Here is a 17,287-nt window from a genome sequence, read left to right as displayed (position 1 = left end):
ATGGAGTACGTTAATTAAATATAGGCACTAAACTGTTTATTTATATATTTTATTTAAATAATTTTTATTTAATTAATAATTGATAATCACTTGTTCATTGTCACTGTCTTCAGATAAACGAGTTAAAGGTTTCGATTCAATTTCCAAATTTTCTGTAGTATTCAAATACAGATAATAGTTTTTGATCGCTAGACACATCGAAAACAATACATGTAACGATTCGATGCGGCTCTCGTACACCGGAATATCGAATATTGAACAAACTAATTCAATATATTGTTCTAATGTACAATTCATTTGATAATTTGGAAATCCATTTTTTAATGCATCCGCTTCTTCTTGCGGCCAATCTTGCAATAGTGAGTCCACATCGGGCATTGAACTAGAAATAAAAATATTTCTAAAATAATTATTTGTTATAAGGTGCAATTATCCGCCTGCGTCGCTGGGCAATTTTAACTTATTTTAAGAATAAGCGAACACAAACAATTGGCTGAATTAATTGTTGAAATACTCTGTATAGAAAGTGTTGATTGTCACCAACACAATTATATGGCGGCCTTTCGGTTAAATTTTCAAAAATAATTTTTTTGTTTTGCGAGAATGTTTCCCAATTTAACAGTTTAGGAAAAGAAGTATAACTTCAAAAACAGTTTAGGAAAAAATGGACACCAAAATTTTATAATAATAAGCACCTTTACGGGTAAACAATGACGTTAACGAAAAAATGTTTCAAACAAAAGTTGTTTATTTTTTTATAAGAAACATTATTACATTAAAACTTATGTTCTTGATTTGTCAGTCTGGACATTGCCTTTTATATATATATAGACAAATTAGATTTAATAATTTTAAAATTCCAGCGAATTTTCGTGTAGTAATAAATCTCAAAATGGAGTTTTATTTTTACTTAATCATGTCGAAAACAGATTTTGGACTTGCATACTTTCTTATATAATATTGAGAATTCATAGGGATCAAACCTGAAAAATCGACTTTTTGTTGCAAAAAAAATTAAAGGTAAAATGTTAAAATATCTTATATTTCAAATATGTTATGGAAATCTTCATTTTATTTTTTTGTTGCCAATTTTCCAAGCAATTTTTTTATTTTTCAAAAAAGCAGTGACTATTTTTTACTTTTAAGGTTTTTCATTATTAGCTTTTCCCTGTTACTTGTTACTGTGATTATTTTACGAAAATACCTCGGGCAACACATATTTTGAATTTATCTATTCTCGAGAGTGTACTGTATTTTCTGGCAGCCATTTTAAGTTTTTTTCATTATTTCCTCATTTTTATTTGTTTGATATCTATCTATTTTTCCTCAAATTCTAAGAAATGGACCTTCTAACATAAGCCTAAATCCGATTACCTTCTCTATTTTATTTAAATTACTCAAGAAAACCCTAAGAATCCTTACTTTTTATACGTAACTGTAGGAGGTGGATGTGAACCATGTAAATCACTGATATCATTTATCCATTGATCAATTGCTTTGGGGTTTTTATCCACATCTTGAATTTTCTTTACATTCTGTAAAAAAAATATGGAAATACTTAAGAAATAGTACTTTTTTTCTGAAATAGTTAGTTAGTTACCATTGGCGTTTTGGATTTTTTACTTTTTTCAGTAGCTCGTAATTGCAAAAATAATAACGCTGAATCACTCTGAGTTGCTGATGGTTCATCTAGTACCTCTAAGCCTAGTTGTAATAATGAGCTAGTATTAAATGATTCCCCTGTCCATTCTCTGTCTGGAGTAACAACTTTTAAGAATGCATCAGTATCACCAATAGCTGGTATGAACTCTGGTATGAAAGGTTTTAATCGATATTCCATGTCAATCCTTTGTGGTGTATACCTATAAATTTAAAAATGGACGGTTAGATCCATTAATTTATGTCTTCATTTAAACATAATAAAAGCATCAGCTTATGGATCAAGGGGACCATCAAGACAAAAAAGGCAAATTTATGATAACCTATTAAATTTGATATTACAACGATATATTCTAAAAATAAACTTAAAAGCTACTCTCATTGTTTCTCATCCTCTTGGAAAATTTTGAAGAAATTGCAGGTTCAAAAAATTGATTCTTGATCCTGATCACAAAAATTTCCCACTTGCTCTGCGTAAACACATAACATGGAGTCTATTGTCCATTTTCATACCAAATTTATATTTTATGAGTGCCAGGACGATGTTACCAAGGGTTCTCCCTCTTCCAACAATGAGTATTTGTTCGTTAATTTGTTTATATCTTTTGCAATTTTTGATGTTAAAAAATAATAGGTTCGTCAAATAGCCAATTTTTAGAATGTGACATGGCAAACATTCGTGTCAGTAGAGAAAAAAACAGCCCAGGTACAAATACCGAGTGTGTTATCTGGCAAATATCGCGGAAGCCTTATATACTTAGAAATATAAAAATGAAATTTCATTTATTATATATAGATTAATATTACCTCATTATATGATCAAACAGATTTGATATTTCTGCAGATACTTGTAAATTTTCAAACTGTTTTGGATCATAACTACCCTCAGGTAAAGCCACTTTGGTATGTGTGTCCATATTATCTTCATCATCCGATTCACTCGTTTCTGTTGATGAATTATTCGGTTTTGGAAATGTAGGTGGTCTAGCTGATAATCTTGTTCGAGCTTCACTTGGACGTCTTTGAACCATTGTTGTAACATTATTAGATGGTCCAGCTGTGGGTGACTAAAAAAGTGTATGGTTTTTGAATAAATAAGTTTTTTCGGAGGTGGGGAGGGATTACGATTTCAGAATGTAGTACTTTAATTGGATTGATTTTTGTTGAATTGGCTTTTTTTATGTAAACACCAATTTTGTTCACTTTTTCCGTAAAAAAAGCAATCCTCAATATGCTATCCTCAATTGTATAAAACAGAGTATCTTATAAAGATCTGAAAACCATCGTAGCAAAAAATCAATTTTAAGTGAAACTTACTTCTGATAAATTTGAAATAAATCGTTCAGGATTTGGAGAATCCCCGATGTTTCGTAGTTCTGGTTCTGATCCTGACGAAGACATATCACTATTACTTTTGCTAAGATGAGCCATTTTTATAAAAATTCTAAAACGTTTAGATCAAGGTTTATAATTATTGTAACTATAGTAACAACTAAATAACATAGCTGCAATCACGATACACAAGAAATGTGGAATTTTAACAATGTGGGGTAAAGACGATATCTACAATTTATAATGCAGTCCTTATATTGAATACATACAGGTGGCAGCACCAGTAATAAAGTGTCTACAAAATATTTGTACTTTAATATACGTATAGGTAAAACAAGTAAATTTGACTGAGTTAATTGTTGAAATACCCTGTATAGAAAGTATTGATTGTGCTTGCATTATCTTTTATAAATTAGATGAGATTAAAAATTTTTTTTACGTTTAAACTTTAGTTATATTTTTAACGGTTTAATAATATGGGTCCTACGGACCCAATTGACCTATGTTGCTTATTTACGAACTAAAACTCACTTTTTACGTCCTGAACACTCTTTAAAAATTTTAGCTTGATATATCTTTCCGTTTTTGAGTTATCGTGATCACGGACGGACGACAGACAAAAATGGACTTATTAGGTGATTTTATGAACCAAATTAGACCAAAATTTTAACTCCAATTAAGTGGGGGGGGGGGGTAGTTTTGTATGAAATTCCGTCAATTTTAATACAATACTTAACCGATATTAAAAATTGATTCGCCTATAAAATGCTATATTGTCAGCAAATAACATGGGCTATATTTTTATTTTATAAAATATTAGCGTTCCGCAACAAAAAGATAAAACCCATGAAATTGTGTACAAAAGGAGAGACAAGTGAGGACACTGGAAGAGAAGGCTCTGGCGCGGTAGTATTTGTTTTTAAAGTTGAAATGGCACGCACACGACTTTCCTTGACTGTTAGGCGGTACGAAGTTCAACGAATCAGCCAGTATGTATATATTTAAGAGGATCGAAAAATACAGTATCAGACATTTTTGGTGAGACTAAAAGAATAGAAAAGAGGAGTGCAATGGCCGAAACCCTTTGATGATAGGACACATTTTTTCTGACGAACATGTAAAATTTCGATATTTGATGAGAATCAACTGATAGAAATTCTTGCAAATTTGAGACATATTAAAATTAGTGGAATTTTCATTTTTTTAGCCGAACAGACCATTATTTTGTTAGGATAAGATAAATTTACAATTTTTGCATATTTCTAACAACATTAAGGATGTACGAGCGCCAGGGCAGTTTAAGATAAAAGGCTTGATTTTTTTTAATAGTTAGACTAGGTAAGCCTAAAACAATTCTGAAAATTTCAGAGGGGAGGCGGGTTGCCCGATTATTTAAATAAATAAATGACTTCAGACGTAGGCATATTATTTAACATTGGTCTTATGGGAAAACGGCAAATGTATGATATGATTTCATAGATTTCTCCAAAACTATTCGGAGGAAATTAAAAAAAACCATTTAAATTAAATTTAAAACCTTAAAAATTATTGAAAACCAAAAATAACCCGTTGTGCCCGACTGATTAAGGATATATGAGCACGGTAGTGGGTACACAAATTAAAGAAAAGTTTCAATTTTGATGATGAATTATTTTATAACTTGACTACCTTAAAAGAGATACCTCCGTTGAAGAGCCCAATAACTCTCCGGCTGTATTCTAATAAAGTTTTATCTGCTAAACCCAAAGGGAATGACCCTTTATTAAGTTAGATAAATTCTACAATTTTTAGAATGTTGCGATTGCATGTTATTAGTAAATGCGTTTTACTAGTTTTCTTTTATCATTTAAACACGTCACCATTTTTTTTTCTCTCGCATGAAAATTTACATTTTTTTTAATATAACATTTATCTTTATTTTATTTTTATATTTTGTGCTAGCATGATTATTATGCTTATGTGGGAAGTATAGCTTTTAAAATATATATTTATTAAAAATTTGAATGGAATGTTGGTACCGAGATGTTAATCAGAATTATAACTATTTAGGTTACTACAATTTAATTAGTTTTTTACACATGGTCATAAAAATATCGCTCCCTATAATTCATGCTCATTTTGACAGTTTTTCTTTCTACGTTTGGTTTATTTCTTGAAATGTAATACGAATCATGAAGTGTAGGTATAGACAGAAACTACCAGAGCTGGATTAAGCTATAGACCCAACACACATCAATTAATTTATTAAAATATTTTGTCTATTTCTTTATTAAATTACTTTTTCTTCGAAATATTGACGGAATAACAAAAAATAGTTTAAAAAAACAAAAACGACAAAAAGATATTGTGTTCTTATAAAAAAAATTTAACGGAATTGATTACCTTCTCCTTGATTTATTTCGTTGATTAGTAAGAATTTTTTTTAATCATCGAATTGAATATAAGATGTAGTTGCCAGATCCGGAGCCAGAAATTTGGACCGAAAAGGTCCAACATTTTTGTTTGTCCATATTATAAATGTAAACCATTGGATTCTACGCATCAAACATGTCACCAAAAGTTTACCTTGTTTGCAAAAACCAAAAAGTGAGTAGTAGTGGCGTTGCCTATAAAAAAAAGTACCCTATAAAAATCATACTTTTGACTAGTAAGATCACGTTTTGTCCTCTCACAAAGCCTGACAACGCCGGGCGCACCGGCTATAATTTGACGGCAGTTAAGCGGTTTTTCGATTGTTAGATAAATCTACAGAGCATTTGTTACTTTTGACCCGCCGTTACTTTTTTACCTGCTCTCCTCTACTATTTACGAAATGGAAATTAAAAATCATTAAATGAATTTGTTGACGTATAAATAGAGTGTAAAAAATGTATAGAGATTGTTATTCATATAAAACTTTTTTAATCATAAAATCTACCTATTAATTACTGAGAAAATGTAATAACAGAAGAAAATGTGAAAAATCTCTCTTCCCTTATCATTTAAATATAAATTATGTAACGTGAAAGTGAACTCGTTGACAACAATAATTATTGTATGCGTTTGAATTTCATTAAAAAGTTTTTCTTATTTAATTTTTGTTATTAAAATGAAACAAAAAAAAAATTATTAAGTATGAAAATTAGAACGACTAATTTCGATAATTAATTATATTCTTACAGAAGAAATCATTCATCTGACAATGTTTTAAGAACTTTTTTTGTTGTTAAAAATTGAAAATAATTATGAAAAAATATTTTTAGATGATTTGTGTTTTATTCTTTATTACTTTTTAGCTTTCATTGTTCTTCTGCATGAAAATTAATTCAGATAAAATATATTTTCTGGTCGACAAAATTGGAATTTTTTTTGTACCATTGATGCGATGGATTATTTTGTATAGCTTTCGGGGTGCTGATTTTGAATCCAGCTTCAGATTTTTTCGAATACATAAAGTTTTCGAAATATTTTTACCAAAAAAGGGAAAAGTTCGTTTTTCGGTTACATTCGAAATTCCGGAACACCTTTATGTAATTTTTTTCTCATATTTAAATTGGAAGTCATAATTTGTCTTCACTCTTCCTTTAAAATACTTTTTGAATTTTTCCGATATTTCTTTTGCTCTTCGAAAAATAATATGATATTTATTATAGTTAAAATACATACTGTATTACTACTGATTTTTTTGAAAATTTCAAAATGGCTTTTCAAGGCAAATGAATGGTATTTTCTGGTGGCGTAAAATTTTTTGTGAGAAAATATTATTCACCGGTGAAACATGACTTCCAATTTAGAGCAAAACAAGTTTTTTCCATATCAAAAGGCGAATTTCTCGAAAACGGGACTTGCTAAAGCAATTTTGCGTTCAGATTTGCATTAAGCACGTCAAAAACCTTTCAAAAAGTATACTCTTGTTTCGGGTATAAAATATGTGTTGACCAGTGATATCTTTGGTTTCCTTCATGCTTCGCAAGCTTGTTTAACAATACAAAAAACGTGTAAATTTTTAATCGACTCAGGGTAAGTGTAGCAATTTGCACTAGGAATAGTTACCCAAATGTAATTAAAGTACCCCGGAAGACTGTACATAGAGAATGGTTTTCGGTCAAATGTCGCCAGAATTATTTGGGAAAATATTTTTTTTGTCATTCTAAACAAATATCTCCATGGACAAAAATCGCCTAATTTTTTAGGGTTATTTATGATGGATATTGCTTGAATTTATTTAAATTTTTTATGCTAATGCTTAAAACTATAGTTTTAAGTAGGCTATAATGTCTAAAGCATGCAATAATACTTTTTCGCAACTTATTTAATTAAGGAGAGAAACATGAGAAATTGTTGTCAAAAAGATTGCGACTACCAAATTTTTCTTCTATTTGGAAAACTTTTAATTGTGCCACATTTTCTTTCAAATCAGAGGATTTTTGTATACAATTTTTCTTTGTGTAATATCTTCGTCAGTTATTATCGTTTTCCGATTAAAAATTCCCATCCTGTAAAAATACTCTCTTATACACTAAAGGATTTTAGAATTATAATCCACGGTAAACGTTTTTAGACCGCATGCCCACGCTTACTAAATTTACTGATTAAATCACTATTGAGAGACTTTGTCCCTGTGTTCTGTGTGTCTTGTTGTATTGAACAACTTCTTACATGAGAAGTGGGTGGGATTTTGATTGCACCCCTCCTGTTTGATATTGTTGAATTGGAAGATCATCGAATAGTAAGAGGAAAAACCTACTTGTCTGATAAATATTAAATATGATTTTATAACGGGGTGATCATTTACCTACCTACGTTAAGGAAACAGACGTAGACATGCGGTCTAATATTTAAGGGAATATTATTTGCCATTCGGTTTATTATTATTTCTGTTAAGTCTTCATTTTTATTTACAGTCAACATAGTACAAAGAATTAACTCTACCACTTGAGAAATTTTTACTTGATTCATTGAATTGAAATATTATACATATATGTATTCAATCTTTAAATGTATAAATAATACTTTGAATATAATATTTTATATATCTAAGTTACATCGTTATCGTTGTATGTAGTATATGTAAGTAAAGAATTATACAATATGAAACGTGCTATTTTCTTTTACTAACATCTTAAAATTAAATATCTTTTGTCAATATATCGGTCGTTTCTATATACAGTCAAATTACTAACAATATTTCCAATTACATTTGTAAAAGGCTCCGCAATTTTAGATAGGAAAATGACTTTCTGTGAAACTTTTACAACCGCCCCCAATATATTCTTCTGATCGTTCAGATCAAAAGCTCTCATAGCCATAAATTTTTTTAACGGGTAGTTTTCGAGCTACGGGTGATCAAAGCTACACATACATTATTGTTATACAAGTCCGTAGCTCGAAAACTACTAGTTAAAAAATTTTGTGGAGAGCTGTTGATCAGAACGATTCGAAGAACATTTTGTCCGTGGTTTGAAAAAGTTACACAGAAAGCCATTTTCCTAGTCATATAGGTATTATAAATATAATACATTCGTTGTAGTAAATTCGTAGGGAGACTTTTTACCCAGAAAACTCTTCAAATGCCTGAAATGTAAACAACCTATGAATAACGTAAAACTTTACAAATAAGTCTATTCACCTTCCAAATTTTACAACACAAATTTTGTCATGAAAATCAGTATATGCGTATAAAAAGTATAAATATTCTAAAATAACTATTTCTAATAATTTTTTTTCGAAATCTCTTACAACCACTGACGCTAGGCAAAATATTAAGAATTTGCTCTAATTGTAGTAAGTTGAGTTTAAAGTTTAGATTCGGTTAACTATCTTAAAAATTGTAACCCATAACCCTGTATATGACTGTGCAAAATTTCAAGTCGATATTTCTATAAATAAAGAAAATATGAAGGTGTCTCCGTCTTAAATGCTGACACACTGAATAATTATATAATTTTTGAGATTATAGTAATTTATTTTGGGCAAATTATCATGGCAAACTACTAAATTTCTTTCCATGATTTTTCAAGACTTTCTCCATGTTTTTAAAAAATTCATTTCCATGTTATCTATTCTTTGACTTTTAAAATTTAGATAGTTACCATTCTGATTATTATGAAAAACATTAATGGTGAGGCAATATTGGAAAGTTTTGATCAAGCTTTGGCCATGTGAATTTCAATCACATTTCTTCACTTGATAGTATAGTATGATATAGTAACAAGAGCAAACGTTGTAATAGTTCGACACAGTAGTAAATAATTTCACAATAAATAATATTAATCTTTTATAGTTTTCTTCATTTCCTTTTGTTACATATTTTCTGTTCAATAATTTTCTTTATTTCAAATGGTTTACTGGATTTCTGTTTGTTTTTAAAATATTCTAAATATAAGTTTATATTATATTCTAGGAAAACAATTATTTGCGATTTGAAACTCTTCTTCAGCTTAGTATTCATTAATAAAACATAGAGATGCATTCAATATAAATTTCCTGTGTGCTGTTTTGAACCAAGATTGGTTCTCACTATTCTAATCAGAGAGAATATATAAATCCTAAAAATAGAAATGACTTTGGGGATGTTTACATGACTATATTGTGAAAAAATTGTGTATTTTCATTCAGTTATTTTCAGAAATCTGATGCGAAATGGCATACAGCTCAATAGCTTGTTGAGATACAAAGGTCTCGAATCAATCTACAGCCAAGATTGATTGAATGCCATGGTTATCATATTCGTTGTGTGCGTGGTCATGGTAGGGCCAATAAAATCGATGCCAGCATTTCCAGTTTTGGCGATAAAGGAGGCTGTTATGACTAATTTGCGATTCTTTACATGTTAATGTTATAGAAAATGTCAAATTAAAATTATTGAAAAACACTAATTAATTAAACTTAATGCAAAAAAAATTGTGAAAATAAGAAATCAAATTGCACAAATATTATTTTTCAATTGTAAATTATCATTATTATTTATTTAAATTTGTGAGACAATAATATTAAATTTTCAATGTAAGCCATAAATGCAATCCATACAATTATATATGCATCCATACAATTCTATAATTAAAGTAGTGTATCGTTACCATGGAAAAACTCACGCACGGTCCAAATAGATAGATAACATATAGATCTTACGTTGGTTACTTTACCAAGCTTTTCTCTCCAAGTTACCGATACGTCAACCATCCTCAATTATGAGACGCCCATATATTTTTGCTGTAAGTAACTTTCATTTAAATGTTAGCTTCAGTCATTAAAATTAAAATTTAGCATGGGGAAATGGCTTTACTAGTTGCTCGATTTTACAAAAACGATCGAGAGGTATCTTGGGACACCCAGTAGGAACCATATTTCTTTCGTACCTTGGTACATAAATGTATCACTTACTTTTTTTATTTACAGGATATTTTTCTGAAAATTTAATGTATTAATTTTAGAAGTCAAATACTTGTTTGATTCTTTAAAGAATTTAGTTTTATAGCTACTTTTAGTTGTTACTGTTTCAATTAATTTTAATATTAGTTTAAAAAAGACATATTTCTGATTTAGCAGTCAACCCAAGATGTGCGTACGTTACGTTTGGTTTGATCAGGATATTTATTATGACATAACATAAAAAATGCATTGTACTTACTATAAATTATCTCTGTTTTCTTTAACTTATGCTAACTTTGACAACTAAATTTTTTTAAACGATAAAACATAAAATTTTGACAAAAAATACAAATTGAAAGTTATAAAAATATTTTTGCATTATCTTAAAATTCATGGCGATCTGAATCGATCGAAAAAGTTTTAGTTTCCTAGGTAATGTAGATGTCGGTTTTTAGTGTCTGTTGCAGTTTTTTGGTTTGAACTCCCAACCAGCAAACAAAAATTGTGCGCTATAGAACATAGTTCCCAAAAAACTTTCATTGCTTATTTACTTAATTTCAACACAAATACAATCTAAACTGTTACGATGAACTTGAACTGAAATCAAAATCCAATTAAAAATTATAAACAAAAAAGATAAATTTAACTTCGCATAAAATAACCTTCCCTCTTATTTTAGTGAGAGGAAAACGTTCTTGACTTTTATGTCAAATGAAAATTTTTCCTTTGTGAAGAAGTATAAAATAATTTTTGTTAAACAACATTTATTTATTAAAAACGAATTTTCTAGCAAATAATTATTATTTTCGTAAGCTTTTTAATTGCTATATCACAGACATTCTATGTGATCTACAGACTCAGTTATTATGGTATGGTATATTATGTTAAGTTGTTCCCTTCAATGTGTATATAGTACACATTGCATCTAGGAAAACCCTTTTGTGTTAATATCTACAAAAAAATTAATCGTAAAGCGTGTTAACATCTCAAGCATATGAGATTCCGATTATAGCACTATAATAAATTTTTGGATTTTGGTTTGGTATTAGAAATTGTTATTAGAAATGTGGTATTAGAAATTGTTACGCAAATGAGCATACAGAAATCTTCAAAAAACACTAATGAGATTCTGATTAATTTAGTACTTCGTTCTGACGTGAGTGAGGGAAGTCTAGTAATAGTGCGGATTAACTTAAGAGGTTATATCCAGAGCGAGTTATTTTTTTGGGAGGCCATTTATTTTACAAAAATATAAAAACGTTTACAAATAGGACATTTCTTTAACTTTAAGATCCCATGGTCCGATTTAAAAAATTTGAAATGGTACAGTTCCTGTAGAGTATTTCTTTGGAGATTTTCCAAAAAAAAGTGTCCGGTGGTGAACACCATTTCTCTCTGATTTGAATTATTCAAAATGAAAATATCCAGAAAACTTCTTTAGTCGATAGATGAATACTAAAAATGGTTTATTACAGAACCAATTTCAAAGTAAATAAGTTTGTGCATGCATGTTGCCAAATTTCTTGTCAAACAAATTATAAACTCAAATATAAACCTTAATCAGTAATACCTCTAACTAACGAGATAGGTGGGACCGAGTCATAATCGTGTAGGTCGAGGTATATGCGTAAAAAAAGAAATTGCTTATCTTTGAATTTGGGTAAATGAAAGTAGCGATGTATTACTGTATTACTATAATATAAGAGTCAAGAAATCTGGCAATAGGCAAGGACAAACATATATGATGACTTATGAGGAACTATTTTGGTGTAATATCTTAAAACATCAAAATTTGAAACTCACAGTAGAACACATTATTTGGAGTACATTAGTAAACATCATCAAAATCCAAAAAATTAAATGCTCTATCACATTTATTATCACACTCTACCAATTTATATCCAAATTTTGTAAACCAACCATAGATTTATACTAACTTTGGGTCATATTTTTCAAATTTGTGGTCAAAGACCTACCTTTTAAAGTTTTAAAGATAGAAGAGCCTTGGTTCCGATATTTCGCACAAAGTTGAATGTTACCTAAATAGGCCGTGGGTAGGGTCTGGTGCGAATATAAAAATCGAACAACTCGACCGAATGTCATGAAATTCTTTTCTGATCATATTCCCGCTAATACGCTTCGACAGACACCTCAACAAAGTCAATATAATTTTTTTCGCACGTAGACACCCACAGACACACACACACACACACACGCATATTTCTTCTCCAAGTTGGTGTTAATGCCTAACCATGAAACGTAAAGATATGTGGAAAATTTCAATTTCGAAAATCGGGCCCATTAAAATAACTTTCTTTACTGGGAAGTTAAAAATTCCGATTGAACTACAATCTTTTTACATTGAATGTTTATTATAATTTATTAATGAAAAAATTTTAAAATTATAAATATTAAAAATTTACTATTCTTGTTAACACTTTTACGGCTGATAAGATTTTCAAATATAAAAGCCATATACTTTTTATCCCTCTTTTTTTTTGGTCAGGATTAAAAGCTTTTCTTACGCTAGCAACCCCTTAAACAAAGATTTGTAATATATATCCTAAACTTATAATAAATAACATAACTATTACACAGCTATAAGTAGAAAAAGATAGTCAAACTTTAATCTTATGGTCGTATATACGTCTTTCTTTCCTTTATGCCACATAATTTGTAAATAAATAAATATATATAGAATACTTGTAAAATATTTTCAATGTATGAGTATGTTCTTTAATGTATATAAAGAGAATTAAAGCAGTTTTCGGAGCGTGAATTGCATAGCGCAAAAGATTGTGAGAAAGTGAACAGTGACTATTAAAGATTTGTATGATTACAACAAGTAAATAGGGTTTAACAAAATCGTATATAATTATTATCGAAAAAAAAATTTAATGACTTGTTCTGCACTTTTCACCCATTTTTATTTATTATATACCTGTTAATTTTGAAACTTATGCACAACTTATGATGCCATGATCTACCTGATATCGAATTAAATTAAAAAATACGTGACAAAAAAATCAATGGGTACCAAATTTTTAATTTGGTGAAAGCGGTGGTAAAAGTGATAGTAAATTTTAAAAAAATTAGTAGCGCAAGGAGCAGCGTTAGCAAAGCAAACTCCTCTGAGATAAGAGTACTTTTTTTGCTTAAAACTGATCAAACAAGTGAAATTTACAAAATTTAACAAACCTTCGAAAAATTTTTCGGTTATAAAACTCTATAACTAAGGACACTTAAAATCGATCATCAAAATCAAAATCGATTTATACGTTTAGCGCTGAGATGTCACAGGCAGACACATACACATAGCGGTTAAACTAACACCCCTGTTTTTAGTTCGGGAGTTAAAAATACAATAAAATTTTTATTTTGAAAAAATTCAAAATTTTGTACTTTTCGCATCCCCCTACCCCTTGTTTATCTGTCCATTTGTCTCATTAACGAGCTTGACCTTTCAAATACCAAGACCCTTCTTGATACCAAATTTTATTCAAATCAGACTTAAATTGCGACCGCCAGAGAGTTTACAGACACATAAACGTCTGTTTAAGTAGCATCGAAGGATATTTGAAGAAATTTTTTCAAAATTTCATCATCTTTACAAAAGCAAAAGCTATATTTCGTTCGGGAATTCGCTTAAATAAAAATAAAATCGGAATGTTAAACCCTTAGAAAAGTCGGAAGGAAATCTGTGGTAAATTGTTAAAATATTAGCTGTGCGAGTGAACTACATGAAAGTAATGAAGTCATTCACCCTTAACAGTAAATAGTGCCGTAAAAGAGTATAAACGGCAATACTATAATAGTACTATACTATACTGTACTACCAAATGAAAGAGAGGGCTTAAAACCAAACGACTGACTATCCATCCATCTATCCATCTATTCTTCTTATAATAAACCACCATGAACTAACTGAATGTACTATACATACATCCAGTTATTCCTTTTTGGTCTACGACCAAGCGAAGTATTTGACGGTCATTTCAGAACGGCTGCAAATTTTACAAGCTTTTATCGAGGTCATGTCAATCAAATTATTCCTCTACAAAAATATTAATACTTCTTTCTTGCCTGAAAAATTTTCGATTTCCTGGCAAGCATAAATTTATGAATATGAATATTTCATTTTTGGTGGAGGGTAAGAAATTTGTGGACAAGACAATTATAATAGAGTATTGTGGTTGTAACCGAAACAATTATAGTAGAAGTTACAACTATTGTAAACAACTGATTACGTACTGAGCATTGTGTAGAACCTCCGGTGGTACAGTATTAGACAAAAATTATACCAAGCTCATACACTCTTACCGTACATTGTTTATAATCCAAAACTTTTTGGCAATATTGTAGCGGAGAAACAGCCTTAATTCGAATATCGTTCACAATGGATATAAATCAAATTTAAAACTGCCGCAAAAGTAACCTTAGAAAACGTTGTAGGATATTTTTACTAGAAATGGCAAACTCACAAATTTTTAGCCGTTCTTGAATGATTGCCAAATATTACGTCCGGCCCTATATTTATTTTAACTCCAAGTCAACTCTTGTGTATATGTTGTGTATTTGTATAAAAGTATTTTCTAACATCTAGTTCACATACAGACAATTTGAAGTCATCTCAATAACACCTCCTTCCTATCTACACTCATACAATCGCCATTTAATGATTCTTCTTTTATAAATAAATACCGCCCAATTGTACATTTAAACCGCCACAAAGGTTATTAATCTATAGCACTTTTCAGTAAAGCAATTTATGTATAGAATTCTTTTTTCAAAGAGACGCGTTTTTTAATGAGCCCATGAAAAAAACACTTTATATGAAAACTTGAGGTGGTCAGGAAAGTTAAAATTATTAGAAAATTTAAAACCCGATCCCAAAAGCTTTTATCCACAGTCAAATGTATATTATATAATGCAGAGAAGACAATAATTTCCTGTTTTAAGGCGATTAAAATAAAATGTTCTTATTTGAAATGTTATTTTACTTACAATTAGATTTTAAACCACCATATTGGATTAAGAAAGATTCAAGCAGTTCTGCTCATAATGTCCTTTTATTTACCCCTATTAAAGACGTTGGAAAATATTCGGTATATTGGGAAAGTTTGCCAAATTAAAACAATCCCTATCCCTATTTATATTATAAATGTGAAAGTAAGAATGTTTGTTTGTTTAGCTTTCACGCCAAAACTAGCGAATGGTTTTTAATGAAACTGTACAGCAATATAGCTCATAGATCAGAATAACGCATGAGCTATAAATTATAAAGATATAGATATTTAATAAAAAAAATTAAATTTAATCTGACATTTACTATTTTTTACTAAATTTTTATAGAAATTTTTAATTTATGGTTCAAAATAATGATCACAGATGGAGTAGAATGATCATCATTTTGAACCATAAATTAAAGATTTCTGTAAAAATTTAAAACAGTAAATGACAAACGATTCATGGCCACCTTTTCTGATATACTCAATGAATGATGACTGTTTTACAATTTCAAAAATTGAAAACTTTGTATATCTTTTGCTGCGTAAAACAATCCTTTCAAGTGTTATGGAAGGGGAATAAGTGAGATCAAGAGAGGTGAAGGCTATAAAGCGGTGGTTTTTACTTTTAAGCCCAGTGAAGTGTGCGGATATCAAGTTAGTATAAGATATACATACGACTATGAATTTTCATCATCATCAACTTCCATGACGGATGATTATCCATTTACGGTTTTTGCAGACAAGCCTAAACCATTATTTTCGTTAGATTATATTTTTTTGATGGAAATTTCAATTGGCTATCAGACTGGTGCAGAGCTGTTCATACCATATGGACAGTAATGCCAACATAGGGAACAGCATCGATCTTGGTATCACAAAAAAGATAAATTAATTACCGAAATGATGGTGTAGGCTTGCCTTCAAAAAACCGCTCATGGAAAAAATTGATTTAAATTAATTTAATCAAAAGTGGTCATGAACACTTTTCGATAGAAAAAGTATGGTAGGAGTGTTTAAAAATCAATAAAATTTCATAAAAAATATGGCTCATTTGGTTAATATCAGATGGGTGAAGTTCGACCTTATACCGTCTCTTACAATTAGACCAATATGATCTTGTAAAGTTTATAAGCCAAGTCCGTAAATATTTATTTTTTTGTTGAGAAAAATAGTTTCCCATGCAATCTTATTTTTCTTCCGATCCGTCGAGCCATCGACAAAGACAATTATTTTTTTGGTCAAGAAATAAACACTGATTTTCATGGTAAAATTTTTAATTTATATTTTAAACATAATAATTATTCCCTAACGTTTTTACGATTATTACATAGTTTTTAATATCTTAAATGAACAAAATTTCTCCCTTTTTTGTTGTCGTTAGTATAATTGTAATTATTTTCGTTCATTTTAAAAATAGTAATAATCGTAAATTAAACCACTCTTTGTATACATTCACTAAATGTTTCTTCTATTTTATGTTACATAAAATGTGTAAGTTTGAACTTTTATCGTGATCCTTTTTCTTGTAATTTATGAATTCATGTAAGATTATGAAAAACTTTGTGTAAACATACACATTAGTTATATTTTTATTGGTATGGAGTTTCAAAACTGTCTAATATGAGTTTAACAACGACTTCAATAAAAATGGTTCATGAAGGTATTGTTTTCAATTTTGGAATCAAAGTTAAAAAGTCATTTTTATACATTTTTTGAACAAATGATATTTATTTTAATCTTTTTTTAATCCCCGAACCAAAAAAGGGGTGTTATAAGTTTGAGCGCTATGTTTGTGTGTATGTCTGGGGCCTCAAGAAAAGTGGAACATAAAAAAAGACACCAAAAACTGACCATTTTTATCTAGGTAACCTAGGAAACTAAAATTTTTTTCAGTCGATTCAGCTTTCTATGAATTTTGAGAAAATGAAAAATATTTT

General features: G+C 29.4%; 1 protein-coding gene across 1 annotated transcript; it reads right to left on the bottom strand.

The window, feature by feature from the left end:
* Nucleotides 1-72: 72 nt before the first annotated feature.
* Nucleotides 73-3,113, bottom strand: LOC123297894 (intraflagellar transport protein 46 homolog). Its single transcript, XM_044879712.1, has 5 exons — nt 2,977-3,113; nt 2,467-2,726; nt 1,601-1,862; nt 1,423-1,535; nt 73-382 (listed from the first exon to the last, which is right to left on the bottom strand). Exons 1-5 carry the CDS (start codon nt 3,088-3,090, stop codon nt 73-75), a joined length of 1,059 nt encoding a protein of 352 aa, XP_044735647.1. The 5' UTR covers nt 3,091-3,113.
* Nucleotides 3,114-17,287: the final 14,174 nt, after the last annotated feature.

The sequence above is a fragment of the Chrysoperla carnea genome, chromosome 4, assembly GCF_905475395.1.
Source record: "Chrysoperla carnea chromosome 4, inChrCarn1.1, whole genome shotgun sequence".
NCBI classification, from domain to species: domain Eukaryota; kingdom Metazoa; phylum Arthropoda; class Insecta; order Neuroptera; family Chrysopidae; genus Chrysoperla; species Chrysoperla carnea.
This window is presented reverse-complemented; position numbering and strand designations above follow the sequence as displayed.